We start from the raw sequence: 15,671 nt of genomic DNA on the forward strand, positions 1-15,671 counted from the left end.
CTGGCAAAATATACTGTGGACAGATGAAACCAAGATTGAGTTGTTTGGGAAGAACACACAACAATATGTGTGGAGAAAAAAAGGCACAGCACACCAACATCAAAACCTCATCCCCACTGTAAAACATGGCGGAGGGAGCATCATGGTTTGGGGCTGCTTTGCTGCCTCAGGGCCTGGACGGATTGTTGTCATTGATGGGAAAATGAATTCCAGAGTTTATCAAGACATTTTGCAGGAAAACGTACGACCATCTGTCTGCCAACTGAAGCTCCACAGAGGATGGGTGATGCAACAGGACAATGACCCAAAGCATACAAGTAATTCAACAAAACAATGGCTGCAACAGCACAGAAGAGGCCTTCTGGAGTGGCCCAGTCAGAGTCCTGACCTCAACCCGATTGAAATGCTGTGGCATGACCTTAAGAGAGCGATTCACACCAGACATCCCAAGAATATTGCTACACTGAAACAGTTTTGTGAAGAGGAGTGGTCCAAAATGACTCCAGATCGTTGTGCAGGTCTGATCTGCAACTACAGGAAACGTTTGGTTGAGGTTATTGCTGCCAAAGGAGGGTCAACCAGTTATTAAGTCCAAAGGTTCACATACTTTTTCCTCCCTGCACTGTGAATGTTTACATGTTATGTGCAATTAAACCATGGCAACATCTAATGTTTGTGTAGTATTATGTTCAGCAGACTGTGTTCTTCTATTGTTGTGACTTAGATGACGTTCAGAGCACATTTTATGCCCAATTCATGAAAAACTCCACGTAATCCCAAGGGGTTCACATACTTTTTCTTGCAACTGTAGGCACTGTAAAACCTCAGGATGAAAGGGAGGCGGAATATAAATGTTAGCTATAATACAGACATATGAGTCCCAGTTACACAAAAGAAAAATGAATCTTCCTTTGGAGTCAATCTTCAAACAATTCACCTGTAGAGGAGTATTGCGGGAAATCAATATGCTCACCCCTCGGGAGTAGTGCATATATGTAGAGTGGAATTGAACAGGGAATGTAGGACGTTGCAATAAGTGAATAGAGTCCTCGGTCAAATTATTATTATACAGGATTTATATAGCGCCAACAGCTCAGCACTTTACATTATAGTGGGAGACAATACAGTTCAGTACAAGAGGGATTTGAGAGCCCTACTCCTTGGAGCTTACAATCTAGGAGGGAGGGGTATGAGTCTCCTGCAAGCATAGTATTGCAGGTTTATGATGGCCAACCGTAGTGAAAATGGCTGTTCTTTTCTTTGGGTCATGTAATCCACTCACATTCCAGGAGAGTACCGTATCCGAATTAAGACTCATTACTATAAATCGGAGATGAGAAAAAGTTCCGGATCAAGAACCACTCCCAGGCAGACAGGAGAGGGCACAGTGGAGGGGAACCTAAGGACCAGAAATTAGGGAGGCCATGCAGAAGTTCAGATAGAACCATAAATAGTGGCATGCACAGAGGGCAGAACTTAATGGACATACGAAGGCAGCGAGAAAATACACAAAAAAAACCCCTGTAACACAAAAAAGTCAAGGTCCATTCCGTAACTCAGCAGGTTGGGCTCAAGAACGCCCCAGAGGGTCAGAAGTTGGGTAGAAACAAGAGCCAACAGTGTCAAATGATCAACCATGTAAGCATCCATAATGACAACTAGGAGCCATCAGGACTTTCTTTGCAAGCGCCAGTAGAAGCAAAATAAGAGCATATTCAAGCAGATTTACTGGTACCACTCAATAAACCAATCAGGTGCGCTCATTACAATCCAGCCAGTGGGATGCCATTGTAGGAGAATAAAAAAATTGAACCGAGCCATTCGCCACCGACACGCAGTTTTGCAGGGTATAACATGGGGTATGCCACTGAGATGGAGCGCAGACGCCATTTAACATCCAAGAATTTGGCCCACTTCCTCTGGACCTCAGCTAGAAATCCCGGAATATAGACACTTTAGAGCTCTGGATTTCCATAGTTGTTTTCTGCCTAGCCAGGTGTAGGATAACAGCTCTATCTTTGTAATGAAGAAGTTTCAACAGGAAGGGTCAATCGGGGCCCCCTGGTGGCGGAGCTCTGGGAGGCACCCTGTGTGCTCTTTCCAAGGAGAAAAATGGCGTCAGATTATCTTTGCCAAAAGTATTAGAAAGCCAAGACTCAATAAAGTCAACAGGGCTCTTACCCTCAGCTTTTTCAGGCATACCCACAATTCGCAAATTATTGCGTTGGAGTCTGTTTTCCATATCCTCAACTCTAGCTGTATGCTCGGATGTTTTAGCAGAAATAGTGCAGACCGTTTGCTCCAGAGGGATCAACTCATCCTCCAAGGTGCTCACCCTACCCTCCAATGCAGTAGCTCTTTCCCTTATCTTCTGCATGTCATGACTGATATGGAGTATGTCCTCCTTCATGCCCTTAAATTCTAATGTGAATTGAGTGAGCGAGGAGCCATAATTGTGAACCACTGTAAGGATTTCTTTCAGTATGGGTTCTGGATGGTCTTCCTCTGTATTCTCAGTGGGTGAGGGTGAGGAAGGCCGCAATGTGCTCACCACAGACCGGGGGGAAGAGGGCATGGGAAGCTCCTGAGCCGGTCGGTCTACCTCAGAAAGAAGTGGTGGGGAAGAGGATGGAGGCTCTGGAGGTGTGTACCCCCTGTGGCATGTGTGCGTACTTCCCCAGCTTTGCAGCTGCATCTGCATGTCGGTCTTTTGTAGCACGCTGAGAGAGTGGGGTCCCGCCATGTTGAGTAGGCGCACCAAAGAGACGCCCTCCTCCTTTCTCCTGGTCATATTCACAGAGCCGCGGAGCAACGGAGAGGAAGGCAGGGTGAGTCACTACACAGCCGTGGCAATAGATCTTAGCGGTACCGCCTAGTTCCAAGTTGCTATACAGGAGAATAGACTGGATTCAGTCGGAAGTTGTGGAACAGTGTGTCCACTCACATGGCTGGCTAAGCCACGCCCCCCCACTCCTTTGTTTAAGTTTTTGCTTACCTCCTCTCCAAAATAAATCAGATTTGCTTAGCAACTTCATTTTTTCATGAATCCATTCTGACTATTGCTTAAAATATTTTCTAGCAAAAACTCTTCTATGTTGTCTTTTATTAAACGCTTAGGTATCTTCCTAATTTAAACAAACTGGTCTGTAGGTACTTGGTAAAGACTTTGATCCCTTTTTAAGTATAGGCACCTCAGTGGCCTTACACCAATCCAATGATACCATGCCAGTTTTTAAAGGGTCTTTGAAAATTAGAAACAATCGCTTAAATATAACCAAGCTAAACACTGAGGACCGCGGGTGTAGTCCATCAGGTCCAGGTGCTTTATCGCCTTTTTATTTTATTTAAATATTTCTGGACCGTGTCAATTATAAGCCTTTGTGGATCATTTGGGGCTATGTCAGTAACATTCTCATTAAGGAGCTGAGCTCCCTCATTCTCCTTTGTATGCACAGCGCTGAAGGTATTTAATACATTTGCCTTCTCTTTTTCCCCAGTCACTAACTCAAAAAGATCTTGTAAAGGACCTACATGCTGAGACCTAACCTTTTTACTGTTAATATATTTGAAGAATTTTTGGGCATTTGCTCTATTCCCTTTTGCAACCTGTAATTCATTTTCCATTTTTACAGCCTAGATTTCATTTTTACATATTCTGTTATAGTCTTTGTAACTTTTAAATGATGATAGTGTTTATTCATTTATATATTTTTCAAATGCTCACTTCTTACGTGAGACACACATAGGTTTGTTTTTTTTTTTCATAGCCTTTGAAACTTAATGCTAATGGAAATTAATTTTGCAGTGTGTTTGTATACATTAGATTTGAAACAGTCCCATTTCTGTTCTGTGTTCTTCAATAAAAACATTTCCACGTAGTCTAGGTCTTGGAGAGCAGCCCTCAACTTTGGAAAATCTGCTCTTTTAAAATTAAGTGTTTTGAATCTTTTTACTATGTTTTTGTTTATAGCTTACATTGAAGTAATTTATGTTATGGTCACTGCTACCTATATGTCCTTTATTTGAACATTAGTAATCAACGTCGCATGGTTTGAGATTACCAGGTCCAGTAGAGCATCATTTCTAGTTGGGGGACTCTACAAACTGTACCATAAAGTTGTCATGTAATAGTTTTATAAATTTCCACCCTCTTACTGTTCCAGATTACTTCAATAATTTCAGGGTAGTTATAATCCCCCATTATTATCACTGTGCCAGCCCTTTCTATATATGAAAGGAGCGGAGTTTCCACCTCCTCATTAACACTGTGTGACCTATAACAAACTCCAATAGTTAACTTTAAACTACACACGCCCATATGCAGCTCCTCCCATTATGCTTAAGCATCATCACACTCTCCATCAACAAGGTCCGCTTTCATACTCTTTTTGAGATCACTTCTTACATAGGGACAGACATTGCCATTTCTTCGTTTTACCCTGTCTCTCGTAAATAGAGCATTGCCAGGAATATTAATAGCCCCATCATGTGACGAATGAAGCCTAGATTCAGCAGTACCAATTAAATCATAGTTCTCTTCATGCACCAAAGCTTCCAACTCTCCTATTTTGCTTGACTTTTGGTATTGGTGATCAAACACTTTAATTGTCACATGTTGCTCGTGTTTTGCATATCTTTTTTACTAGTACAAATAGTGCTATAATTTCCAATGGTTGTTTGTAACATGGGAACTTTTTTATCACCAGCCATAACCCTCCCCCCATCTTTCCCCATTCCACCCTCCAATAATATCTAACCCCTGACTGACCTGTCTGCCCCATTGAATTCTAGTTCACCCTCAGTCCTAGTTTAAATACACTACCAGCCTATACATAAACCTCTTCCCAAGCACAGCAAACCCCCTTTCATTTAGGTGCAAAACCATCTTTGACATATAGGTTGCACCCCAATGAAAAGTCAGTTCTCTTGAAACCCAAATCCTTCCATTCTATACCAGGTCTTTAGCGGTGCCTTCAGTTACACAGTCTGGATAAAAAAAAGACAAAAGTTCATCCAGTTAAACCAGAAAAAAAAAAAGTTATAATCCTATAACCACAGTTGATCCAGAGGAAGGCAAAAAAAAAAACCCAGCAAAGCGTGACCCAATTTGCTCCTGCAGGGGAAAAAAATCCTTCCTTATCCCCCTGGGAGGGAATCTGATATTCTCTGGATCAACTTTACTTACAAATGTTAGTAACCAGTTATATTCTGTGTATCCAAGAAAGAATCCAGACCTTTTTTTTCAGCAATCCACTGAGCTGGCCAGAACCAACTCTTGAGGGAGTCTGTTCCACATTTTCACAGCTCTTATTGTGAAGAAACCTTTCCGTATTTGGAGATTACATTTCTTACATTCCCCCTTACGTAAAGAGCTCCCCCTTGTCCTCTGTGATGACCTCCAAGGTGAATAACTCTACACCGTATTCCCTATATGAACCACTGATATATTTATGCATGTTGATCATATCACCCCTTAATCTCCTCTTCTCAAGAGAGAATAAATTCAGTTCCTCTAATCTTTCCTCATAGCTGAGCTCCTCCATGCCTCTTATCAGTTTGATTGCCCTTGTCTGCACTTTCTCCAGTTCCCCCATGTTCTTTTTGTGAATTGTGCCCAACATGGAACTTCATATTCCAGATGAGGATTAATGATTTGTACAGGGGTAATATGATATATCTCTCTGGAGTCTATACCTCTTTTAATACAGTGGGGCAAAAAAGTATTTAGTCAGCCACCAATTGTGCAAGTTTTCCCACTTAAAAAGATGAGAGAGGCCTGTAATTGGCATCATAGGTAGACCTCAACTATGAGAGACAAAATGAGAAAAAAAATCCAGACAATCACATTGGCTGATTTGGAAAGAATTTATTTGCAAATTATGGTGGAAAATAAGTATTTGGTCACCTACAAACAAGCAAGATTTCTGGCTCTAACAGACCTGTACCTTCTTCTTTAAGAGGCTCATCTGTCCTGCACGCATTACCTCTATCAATGGCACCTGTTTGAACTTGTTATCAGTATAAAAGACACCTGTCCACAACCTCAAACAGTCACGCTCCAAACTCCACTATGGTGTAGACCAAAGAGCTGTCGAAGGACACCAGAAACAAAATTGTAGACCTGCACCAGGCTGGGAAGACTGAATCTGCAATAGGCAAGCAGCTTGGTGTGAACAAATCAACTGTGGGAGCAATAATTAGAAAATGGAAGACATACAAGACCACTGATAATCTCCCTCGATCTGGGGCTCCACGCAAGATCTCACCCCGTGGGGTCAAAATGATCACAAGAACGGTGAGCAAAAATCCCAGGACCACACGGGGGGACCTAGTGAATGACCTGCAGAGAGCTGGGATCAAGGTAACAAAGACTACTATCAGTAACACACTACGCCGCCAGGGACTCAGATCCTGCAGTGCCAGACGTATCCCCCTGCTTAGCCAGTACATGTCTGGGCCCGCCTGAAGTTTGCTAGAGAGCATTTGGATGATCCAGAAGAGGATTGGGTGAACGTCATATGGTCAGATGAAACCAAAATAGAACAGTTTGGTAGAAACACAACTCGTGTTTGGAGGAGAGAGAATGCTGTGTTGCATCCAAAGAACACCATACCTACTGTGAAGCATGGAGGTGGCAACATCATGCTTTGGGGCTGTTTCTCCGCAAAGGGACCAGGACGACTGATCCATGTACAGGACAGAATGAATGGGGCCATGTTTCATGAGATTTTGAGTACAAACCTCCTTCCATCAGCAAGGGCATTGAGGATGAAACGTGGCTGGGTCTTCCAACATGACAATGATTCCAAACATACCGCTCGGGCAACGAAGGAGTGGCTTCGCAAGAAGCATTTCAAGGTCCTGGAGTGGCCTAGCCAGTCTCCTGATCTCAACTCCATAGAAAACCTTTGGAGGGAGTTGAAAGTCCGTGTTGCCCAGCGACAGCCCCAAAACATCACTGCTCTAGAGGAGATCTGCATGGAGGAATGGGCCAACATACCAGCAACAGTGTGTGCCAACCTTGTGAAGACTTAGGAAACGTTTCACCTCTGTCATTGTCAACAAAGGATATATAACAAAGTATTGAGATGAACTTTTGATATTGACCAAATACTTATTTTCCACCATAATTTGCAAATAAATTCTTTCCAAATCAGCCAATGTGATTGTCTGGATTTTTTTTCTCATTTTGTCTCTCATAGTTGAGGTCTACCTATGATGCCAATTACAGGCCTCTCTCATCTTTTTAAGTGGGAGAACTTGCACAATTGGTGGCTGACTAAATACTTTTTTGCCCCACTGTACAAGAGAGGATTTTGCTCGCTTTAGAAACTGCAGCTTGGCATTGCATGTCATTATTAAGCTTGTGATCTACCAGTACTCCCAGATCCTTCTCCACCATTGATTCCCCCAGTTGTACTCCCCCTAGTATGTATGACGCATGCATATTCTTAGCCCCCAAGTGCATAACCTTACATTTATCAACATTAAACCTAATTTGCCACATAGTTGCCCAATTAAACAATGCATTAAGGTTGGCTTGTAAGTTGGAGACATCCTGTAATAACGTTATTCTACTAAAAAACGGTGTCACCTGCAAAGACTGAAATTATATTTTTTAATCCCAGACCCTATATCATTCTATAAATATATTAAAAATTAAGGTTTCCAACACTGAACCTTGGGGTACACCACTAACAACCCTAGACCATGCAGAGTATGAATCATTAACCACTACTCCTCTGAATACGATCTTTTAGCCAGTTTTCCCTCCATTTACATACTGATTTTTCCACGCCTGTAGACTTTACCTTACACATTAGCCATGTGTGGGGAACTGTGTCAAACGCTTTTGCAAAATCCAAGTATACCACGTCCACAGCCACCCCTCTGTCCAAGGTTTTGCTTCATAAAAATAAATCATATTTGTTTGACAACTTCTGTTTTTCATGAATCCATGCTGTCTATTGCTTAAAATATTTTTTTCCAGCAAAAACTCCTATATGTTGTCTTTTATTAAAGCTCCCCCTGCCTGCACATGGCACAGGTAATATTCCTGAGAAGGAGGTTCTTCTTTTCAACTTGCAGCCTATTTCTTTAAATTAAGGATCCTCCATCCTCCATGTATTCTTTCATTGGTTCCAGCATGGACCAAGACAGCTGGGTTGTTCCCAGCCCTTCCCAGTAATTTATCAACTTGGTCCACCACATGCCAAACCCTGGGAGCAGGGAGAGAGCAAACTATTCAGTTGAGGCGTTCCTGGCAGCAAATTATTCTATCAGTCCTTCTGGTTAAAACGTCTCCTATTACTACCAGCTGTCTAGACCTTCCTGCACTGCCCTCACCACCTCTACTAGATGGGCTTCTCTCCCACCTGTTAGGGGTAGCAGTGACATCTAGGGCTGTCACCTCTAGGTTTGCCACCTCCACATCTTCACCCAGCTTGGCAAATTTGTTTTGGTGCTCAAACACGGCTTGCCTTTTTTCTGTGAGCCTCTACCACTCCCCCTAGCTACACTGGCACATCTCCTTAACTGGTAATCTTGACTTACTCCACCACCCTCCACATCGACCTCATTAACCACCTGCTCATTGAGCAGAAAAGCTCCTTTCAAGGTTTTCCTTTCTGCACAGTGTTGCAATTTGGTCCTCCAGTTCTCTAATGTGAGTTTCCAGAATGTCAACCTGTTTACATCTGTCACTGGTGGTATGCATCATGGAGCTAACCATTCTAACCATCAATTTCTCTCTGAATTTTTCTAGGAAGAATCTATCATGATTTGAGTGCTTATTGCTCTGGCCTATTAAGTGATTACATGATCTTTTACCTTTGGTGTGTACCTTGAGGGCCATGCTCCACTGTGTGTGGCCAGACTGTAATGTTTGCTTAAAGCACTGGATCCTTTATTAGGTGCTCGCCTTGGCACATAGTGCAACTTGTGTCGTTAGCTGCAGGGTACTATACAGGTCCAGGGCCATAGTCCATTTATATGGTTCCCAGATCCTGAAGCCCCCTTTAGGGGACATGCCCACAGTGCTGGGTGGAGCCTTAACCTCTAATAGGTCCAGCTTTGTAGATGAGGTAAGACGGGGTTTCTGATTCCTGGCTTATACTATTCCCCGAGCCTGGCACATTATGGCAGAGGATTTGGGTATTATTCACTTGATTGTGGTAACGTTTGCCATTTCTAAACTAACGTTTCTTGGCACGAACAATTTAACCACCTCAATATCACTGTACATATTTATGCGGTCTCATATTGAAGTGGTTAAACCGAGATCATGGCTGCAGCTACAGCCATGATCCCAGTACCTTTCTCTTCAGCTGACATTTCTCTTTAATGTAAAAGTGATTGAGCGGCTATACCACTGCTCAATCACTTTAACAGGTGGCTGAAGGGTTCCACCTCTTCCTTGCTTGCTGCTGCCTTTCCTGGCCTCTGCCATCCCATCATGGAGCCCAGAGCATGTTGCTGCACTCCTGCTGCCATCTTCTACAGAGATACAACCAAAGGAACACAGTTAGCACCTGGGTTATAGTGATTCCCATTACCGGACAACCACATCCATTCTGCACTCCATAACTGTGACTACCCTAATACATTCTTGGTGGAAACTCACATTCAGCATCCTTGCCCAACAGATCATTTTACCCCTGTACAAATTATTGGTAATCCCTCATCTAGAATATACAGTTCAGTTTTCAGCACTCATTTTCAAAAAGAACATTGGGGAACTGGAGAAAGTACAGAAAAGGGCAACCAAACTGATAAGAGGCGTGGAGGAGCTCAGCTATGAGGAAGTGGGGATATGATCAACATGTATAAATACATCAGTGGTTCACAGGGAACACGGTGTAGAGCTATTCACCCTGAGGTCATCACAGATTGAAGATGTGGAAAACCCCTCTACACTAAATGGGACTTTGAAGACATAATACATATATAAAAGTGTATGTACAGTGGGGATCGAAAGTTTGGGCACCCCACCTAAAAATTTGTATTAACCTCCCTGGCGGTATGATCATGTCAGGAATTTTGTGCTGAAAGCGGTACCATTTTTTTGCATGGAAATATGTAGTTTTTAATTGTAGGCTGTAATTTTTAGGAATAACTCACTGAAATCTATCCAAAAAAGAGTCTATTAAACATTCCGGATATGATAAAACTTGAAACACGAAATCATAAATTATAATTTAATAAATAATCATAAAAAATAATATAATAAATTTAATTCAATAATATAATCAAACCAAAAACACTGAAATTTGAAATACAGAGGCAAATTCGCACATCGCTGAGCAAAGTCGCAAAATCGTTTTCAGTGTCTGATGACGAATTTCCCCACAAATCATCACTCAATTCTGCAAGTGGTTCTGATTTACTATCGCTGTTCTAAAACCGCTTTTGACGTAAAGGGATGCTTTTTGGCCGCCATGGACCTTTCCAGGCAGAAAGAACAGTCAAAATGCAGGCAGGGCACAGGACAAAGCAGTGGGGACAAAATGTATGTGAAATGCAGTGAAAAAGCAATGACAGCAAAAATGTCATTTTTTAAAAATTTCAAATTTCCCGCCGGTTCCGCCGCCCGAACGTTCCGACGTCACGGGGACCGGAACACGGAAGCCAGATGCCGGCATCCGCCGGAGGAGATGGACGGGGACGCTGCAGGGGACCCATCGTGGGAGCGAAGGACAAGGTAAGTGCTGCAGGGACCCCCAGAGAACGCTGCATGGTAAGCCCGAGTGTAGCTCGGGGTTACCATTCTTGGTATAGAAATTCTACCCCGAGCTACACTCGGGAAAACCGCCAAGGATGTTAATGTCTCTCTTTAACTTCAGCTTTTTCACAGATGGCATCAAGTTACCATCCAAAATTTGCTGAAATTTTATTGAATCCATTTTTCCTTCTACTCGTGAGATGTTCCCTGTGCCACTGGCTGCAACACAACCCCAAAGCATGATTGATCCAACCCCATGCTTAACAGTTGGACAGAGGTTCTTTTCATTAAATTCTGTGCCCCTTCTTCTCCAAACGTACCTTTGCTCATTCCGGCCAAAAAGTTCAATTTTAACCTCATCGGTCCACAGAACTTGTTTCCAAAATGCATCAGGCTTGTCTATATGTTCATTTGCAAAGTTCAAACGATGATTTTTGTGGTGAGGACGTAGAACAGGTTTTCTTCTGATGACTCTTCCATGAAGACCATATTTGTACAAGTATCTCTTTATAGTGGAATAGTGTACCACAACTCCAGTGTCTGCCAGATCTTTCTGGAGGGATCGTGCAGTCAAACGTGGGTTTTGAATTGTTTTTCTCACAATCCTGCGAGCTGTTCTGTCTGATATTTTTCTTGGTCTTCCAGATCTTGCTTTAACTTCCACTGTTCCTGATGACTGCCATTTCTTAATTACATTCCGAACAGAGGATATTGACATCTGAAAACGCTTTGCTATCTTCTTATAGCCTTCTCCAGCTTTGTGAGCGTCAACTATTTTCAGTTTCAGTTTTCTAGACAACTGCTTAGAAGAACCCATGGTGCTGATTGTTGGGGCAAGGTCAGATGAGTCTGGGCATTTAAAACCTTTGAGATTAACATCATCTGGTCTTCCCAGACGATGATTGAGAACAATCCATGACACTGGCAGGTCCCAGCTTGGCAAAGGGGGCAGTGCATGCTATAAATTCTGCAGGGTGCCCAAACTTTTGCAGACGCCATTTTTTTGTTTTCTGTTATTTTGAAAGTGTAAATGATGGAAATAAAATCTAACTTTTGTTGACATATTATAAGAATGTCTAATCTGTAATTTGATGCCTTTTGGAGATTTTTCCATCTTTCCTTGGCTTCTTTATGCACATTAATACAAATTTTTAGCTGGGGTGCCCAAACTTTCGATCCCCACTGTATGTAAGTGTATTTTGTCAAAAATACCATAAAATTATGGCATAACACGCCATTAGTACAAAACAGTCATATTGTACATATTAACATATCACCAGTCAAGAATATCATACAATTGTTGAGCAATGATGCTGTTCCATTACAGAGATTCTGCAGAAATCCAACGCGTTTCAAAGCAATATAGCGCCTTCCTCAAGGATAGCAGATACTCTGCATGAGGATGATATAATCTGTCAGATTGAAAATACAATTATTTATTGCATGTCATATATAACCGCAAAATAAGATATCTATATGGTTCCAAATGTATAAATATACTCACAATATGAGAGAATCAACTAAAAATTTTCAATCATAAAAATAAACTCCAAGATTGTCAGCACCTCTCGACCAAGGCACCATGGGCTCTAGACACCTGAGAATCCCACCTAAGCGGAACACAGGGGCCACCCAGTTCACTACAGAGAGAGAATTTAAATAGTGAAAAATATATCTACATAAATAAACTACATGATAAAAAGCCAAAAAATGACTAGGTGGGGATACCCACCGTTATACTTATGAAGGATCTCAATATTCCCAAGGTAGATATGATGGTCTCTAGGCAAACTTTAAAATATGTTTGTGTGTATGTATGTATGTACAGTTGCAAGAAAAAGTATGTGAACCCCTTAGGATTACGTGGAGTTTTGCATGAATTGGGCATAAAATGTGCTCTGAACGTCATCTAAGTCACAACAATAGAAGAACACAGTCTGCTGAACATAAAACTACACAAACATTAGATGTTGCCATGGTTTAATTGCACATAACATATAAACATTCACAGTGCAGGGAGGAAAAAGTATGTGAACCTTTGGACTTAATAACTGGTTGACCCTCCTTTGGCAGCAATAACCTCAACCAAACATTTCTTGTAGTTGCAGATCAGACCTGCACAACGATCTGGAGTAATTTTGGACCACTCCTCTTCACAAAACTGTTTCAGTGTAGCAAAATTTTTGGGATGGCTGGTGTGAATCGCTCTCTTAAGGTCATGCCACAGCATTTCAATCGGGTTGAGGTCAGGACTCTGACTGGGCCACTCCAGAAGGCGTATTCTGTGCTGTTGCAGCCATTGTTTTTCTGTCATGTTTTTCTTGAAAGCCACAGCTTCTTTTCACAAGACTGTGGGCCCCCAAATAGGCATCCTACTTTCTGCTGCCATTGCTAGGAGGATCAGACAACTAATTTCCAGGGCAAGTACCCTTGGGACAGAGTTTCTCCTTCCCCTATCGGAGCCCATTCCACCAGGGCTGTTAGAGTTTCTTGGGCTTTTCAGCATCAAGCATGTACTTCTCAGATTTGCAAGGCCACCATCTTTTCTTGTATTCACACTTTTTCCAAGTTCAAGGTCAGGCCTTGATGCGAGCTTCAGTCACAAGATGCTTAAAGCTGTCATCTATTTTTTTTTTGTGTTCTTTAACCCTTGTTTTCTTGTCGGCTTGTTGGCAATTTTGTTTGCCCACCCTTCAGTTTATTGCTTGGGTACAGTCTTTGGTGTAAGAATATAAGGTCTGTGCCCTGGATTGTACGATTAAGATAACAGGCATTTTGAATTAACTGTAAATTTCGTGGAGTAAAGTATAGGAGACAGGTCACTACATATTACCTACTAAAAAATAATAGAGTCTTACAGAGTGGTAGGGGTTATAGGGTGTGTGCTCTGGGGGAGGCCCTAGCAAGTTTTTTGACAATTACCTTCAGCTACCTGAAGGTAGCTGTCCTGTACTGTACTCAAAGATGAGGTATTTACAGATAAGATAACATTTCTATTCTTTCTTTTACAAACATACCTCATAGACAATAGAGCTTTCCAGCTGCTATCTAGGGATTGCTAGAAAATTTTCACACGGGATGGTGTAATAAAGAGCTTGCAACCTCCTCTATACATAGGTACTATTAGATGGCAAAGCAAGAATGATGTGAGCTACTATAAAGTCTGTTCAATTCTAAATAACAAAAAAACTCTATTTTTTAGATTAATGGAGTTACAAGTGAAAATATGTCTTTGGCTGATACTCGCCGGCTTATTGAGAAGTCAAAAGGAAAACTTACACTCACTGTTTTGAGGGATAATCGGCAATTTCTGGTTAACATTCCTGAAGTAAATGACAGCGATAGTGAGGACAGAAACTCCATTCAGGATGGTAAGTAATAGTTTTAAACAACTTCTAATGTAAGGAACATGAACTTAAAGTAGCAGTTATAAAGAAATAAAGTGTATTTGATTTTATCATACAAACCTTCGGTTATTAGTTAAGTGCTAACTAAATGTTTGTCATATAGGGTTTAAACAATTAATACTGTTCAGTACTTTAATACTGTTCTTTAATTGATAATGCTGTGCAGCAATCATTTGTTTATTACCAGTCTTTCCTTAACCCTTTTGTGACTAGAGGACATTGTAGATTAAATGCCCTGGCATAATGTAGCAGTTTCAGCATATGTTGTTTAAGTTAATAATAATTCTTTAACTTTTTTCATACCTAAAGAATGTTTTGTTTTTTTTCTTAAGTATATTATTTGATACACTGTTCCTGCTTTGTTTTTACCCACTTGCTGCACACATGTACCTGTATGTCATCCAGCAAGGGGCACACAGTGTGCCGCTCCCTCGACTGCTGTGTCCACCAAAAACAGTGGATTGCTACTCCTGGTACCCAGCCTCTTTGACCTGCCTGGGGATCATGTGATCACATAGCAATCACATGATCACAATGCCAACAAATATGTTGTGAATTGATGTCGTTCATTACACTATGCTCCTTACGCAGTGATGCTGTGATTGGCCCACAACTATCGCATGGTACCTGGGCCAGTCGCAACACACTGTACCCTGTGATTACCTGTAGCCAATCACGGATCACTAATAATCACAGGTGTTACAGTGATTATCATTGTGACAGCAATCAAAGTTAAAAGAAAAAAAAAAATCCCTGATCACCCCCTCCCCCAGAGTAATACAATGTTACTATGGTGTTACTGAACTACACACTGTGATAGAAGTATGAAAGAAAAAAAATAAAAATTATTTACAAATGTGTTTTTTTTTTTTTAAACACATACTGTCACCTGTCAGTCTCTCTGTTCACCTCGACACCAGTTACATGATGATGCTGTACTGCACTGGTGACAGTATGTAACAGTGAAAAAAAAATAGGTGGAAACAAATTTGATTTATTCAATTTCCAAAAAAATGTGTGGGGGTATTTGTACTGTCCTGGCATTTTAAGGGCCTCAAGAAATTAGGCCATCAGTACTTTAGAATTTTCAAATATATATATATATACCATAGTTTGTAGATGCTATAACTTTCACACAAACCACCTATACACCTATTGGGATTTTATTTTAACCAAAGATATGTAGCAGAATACAATTTAAATGAAGATTATTTTTTTAATTGGATAGGTTTTATAACAAAGTAGAAAATATAGTTTTTTTCACAATGTTATGTCTTTTTCCAGTTATATAATAAAATAAACCCAGTGGTGCTCAAATGCCAACAAAAGAAAGCTTTATTTGTGTGAAAAAAATAATATAAATCTCATTTGCATATATTGCATGACCACACAATTGCCAGTAAAAGTAGCACAGTGCCAAATAGCAAAAAATGGCCTGGTCATGAAGGGAATAAAACCTTCCAGAACTGAAGTGGTTAAATATAGGCTGACAGATGTATAAAAATACAAGTTTTTTATTCAGTGAGGGACATAGAATTCAGAGA

General features: G+C 41.2%; 1 protein-coding gene across 2 annotated transcripts in view; it reads left to right on the top strand.

Moving 5' to 3' along the window:
- Positions 1 to 15,671, top strand: part of TJP3 (tight junction protein 3) — a 246,948-nt gene that overhangs the window by 114,175 nt on the left and 117,102 nt on the right. For both annotated transcript variants that reach the window (XM_089687405.1, XM_089687404.1), the window contains exon 7: positions 13,923 to 14,091. In XM_089687405.1, the coding sequence (XP_089543531.1) occupies positions 13,923 to 14,091 (169 nt within the window). The remainder of the gene's footprint in view (positions 1 to 13,922; positions 14,092 to 15,671) is intronic.

This window comes from Staurois parvus, unplaced genomic scaffold, assembly GCF_062004578.1.
Source record: "Staurois parvus isolate SC_StPar_1 unplaced genomic scaffold, SC_StPar_1.0 ptg000425l, whole genome shotgun sequence".
Lineage (NCBI taxonomy): Eukaryota > Metazoa > Chordata > Amphibia > Anura > Ranidae > Staurois > Staurois parvus.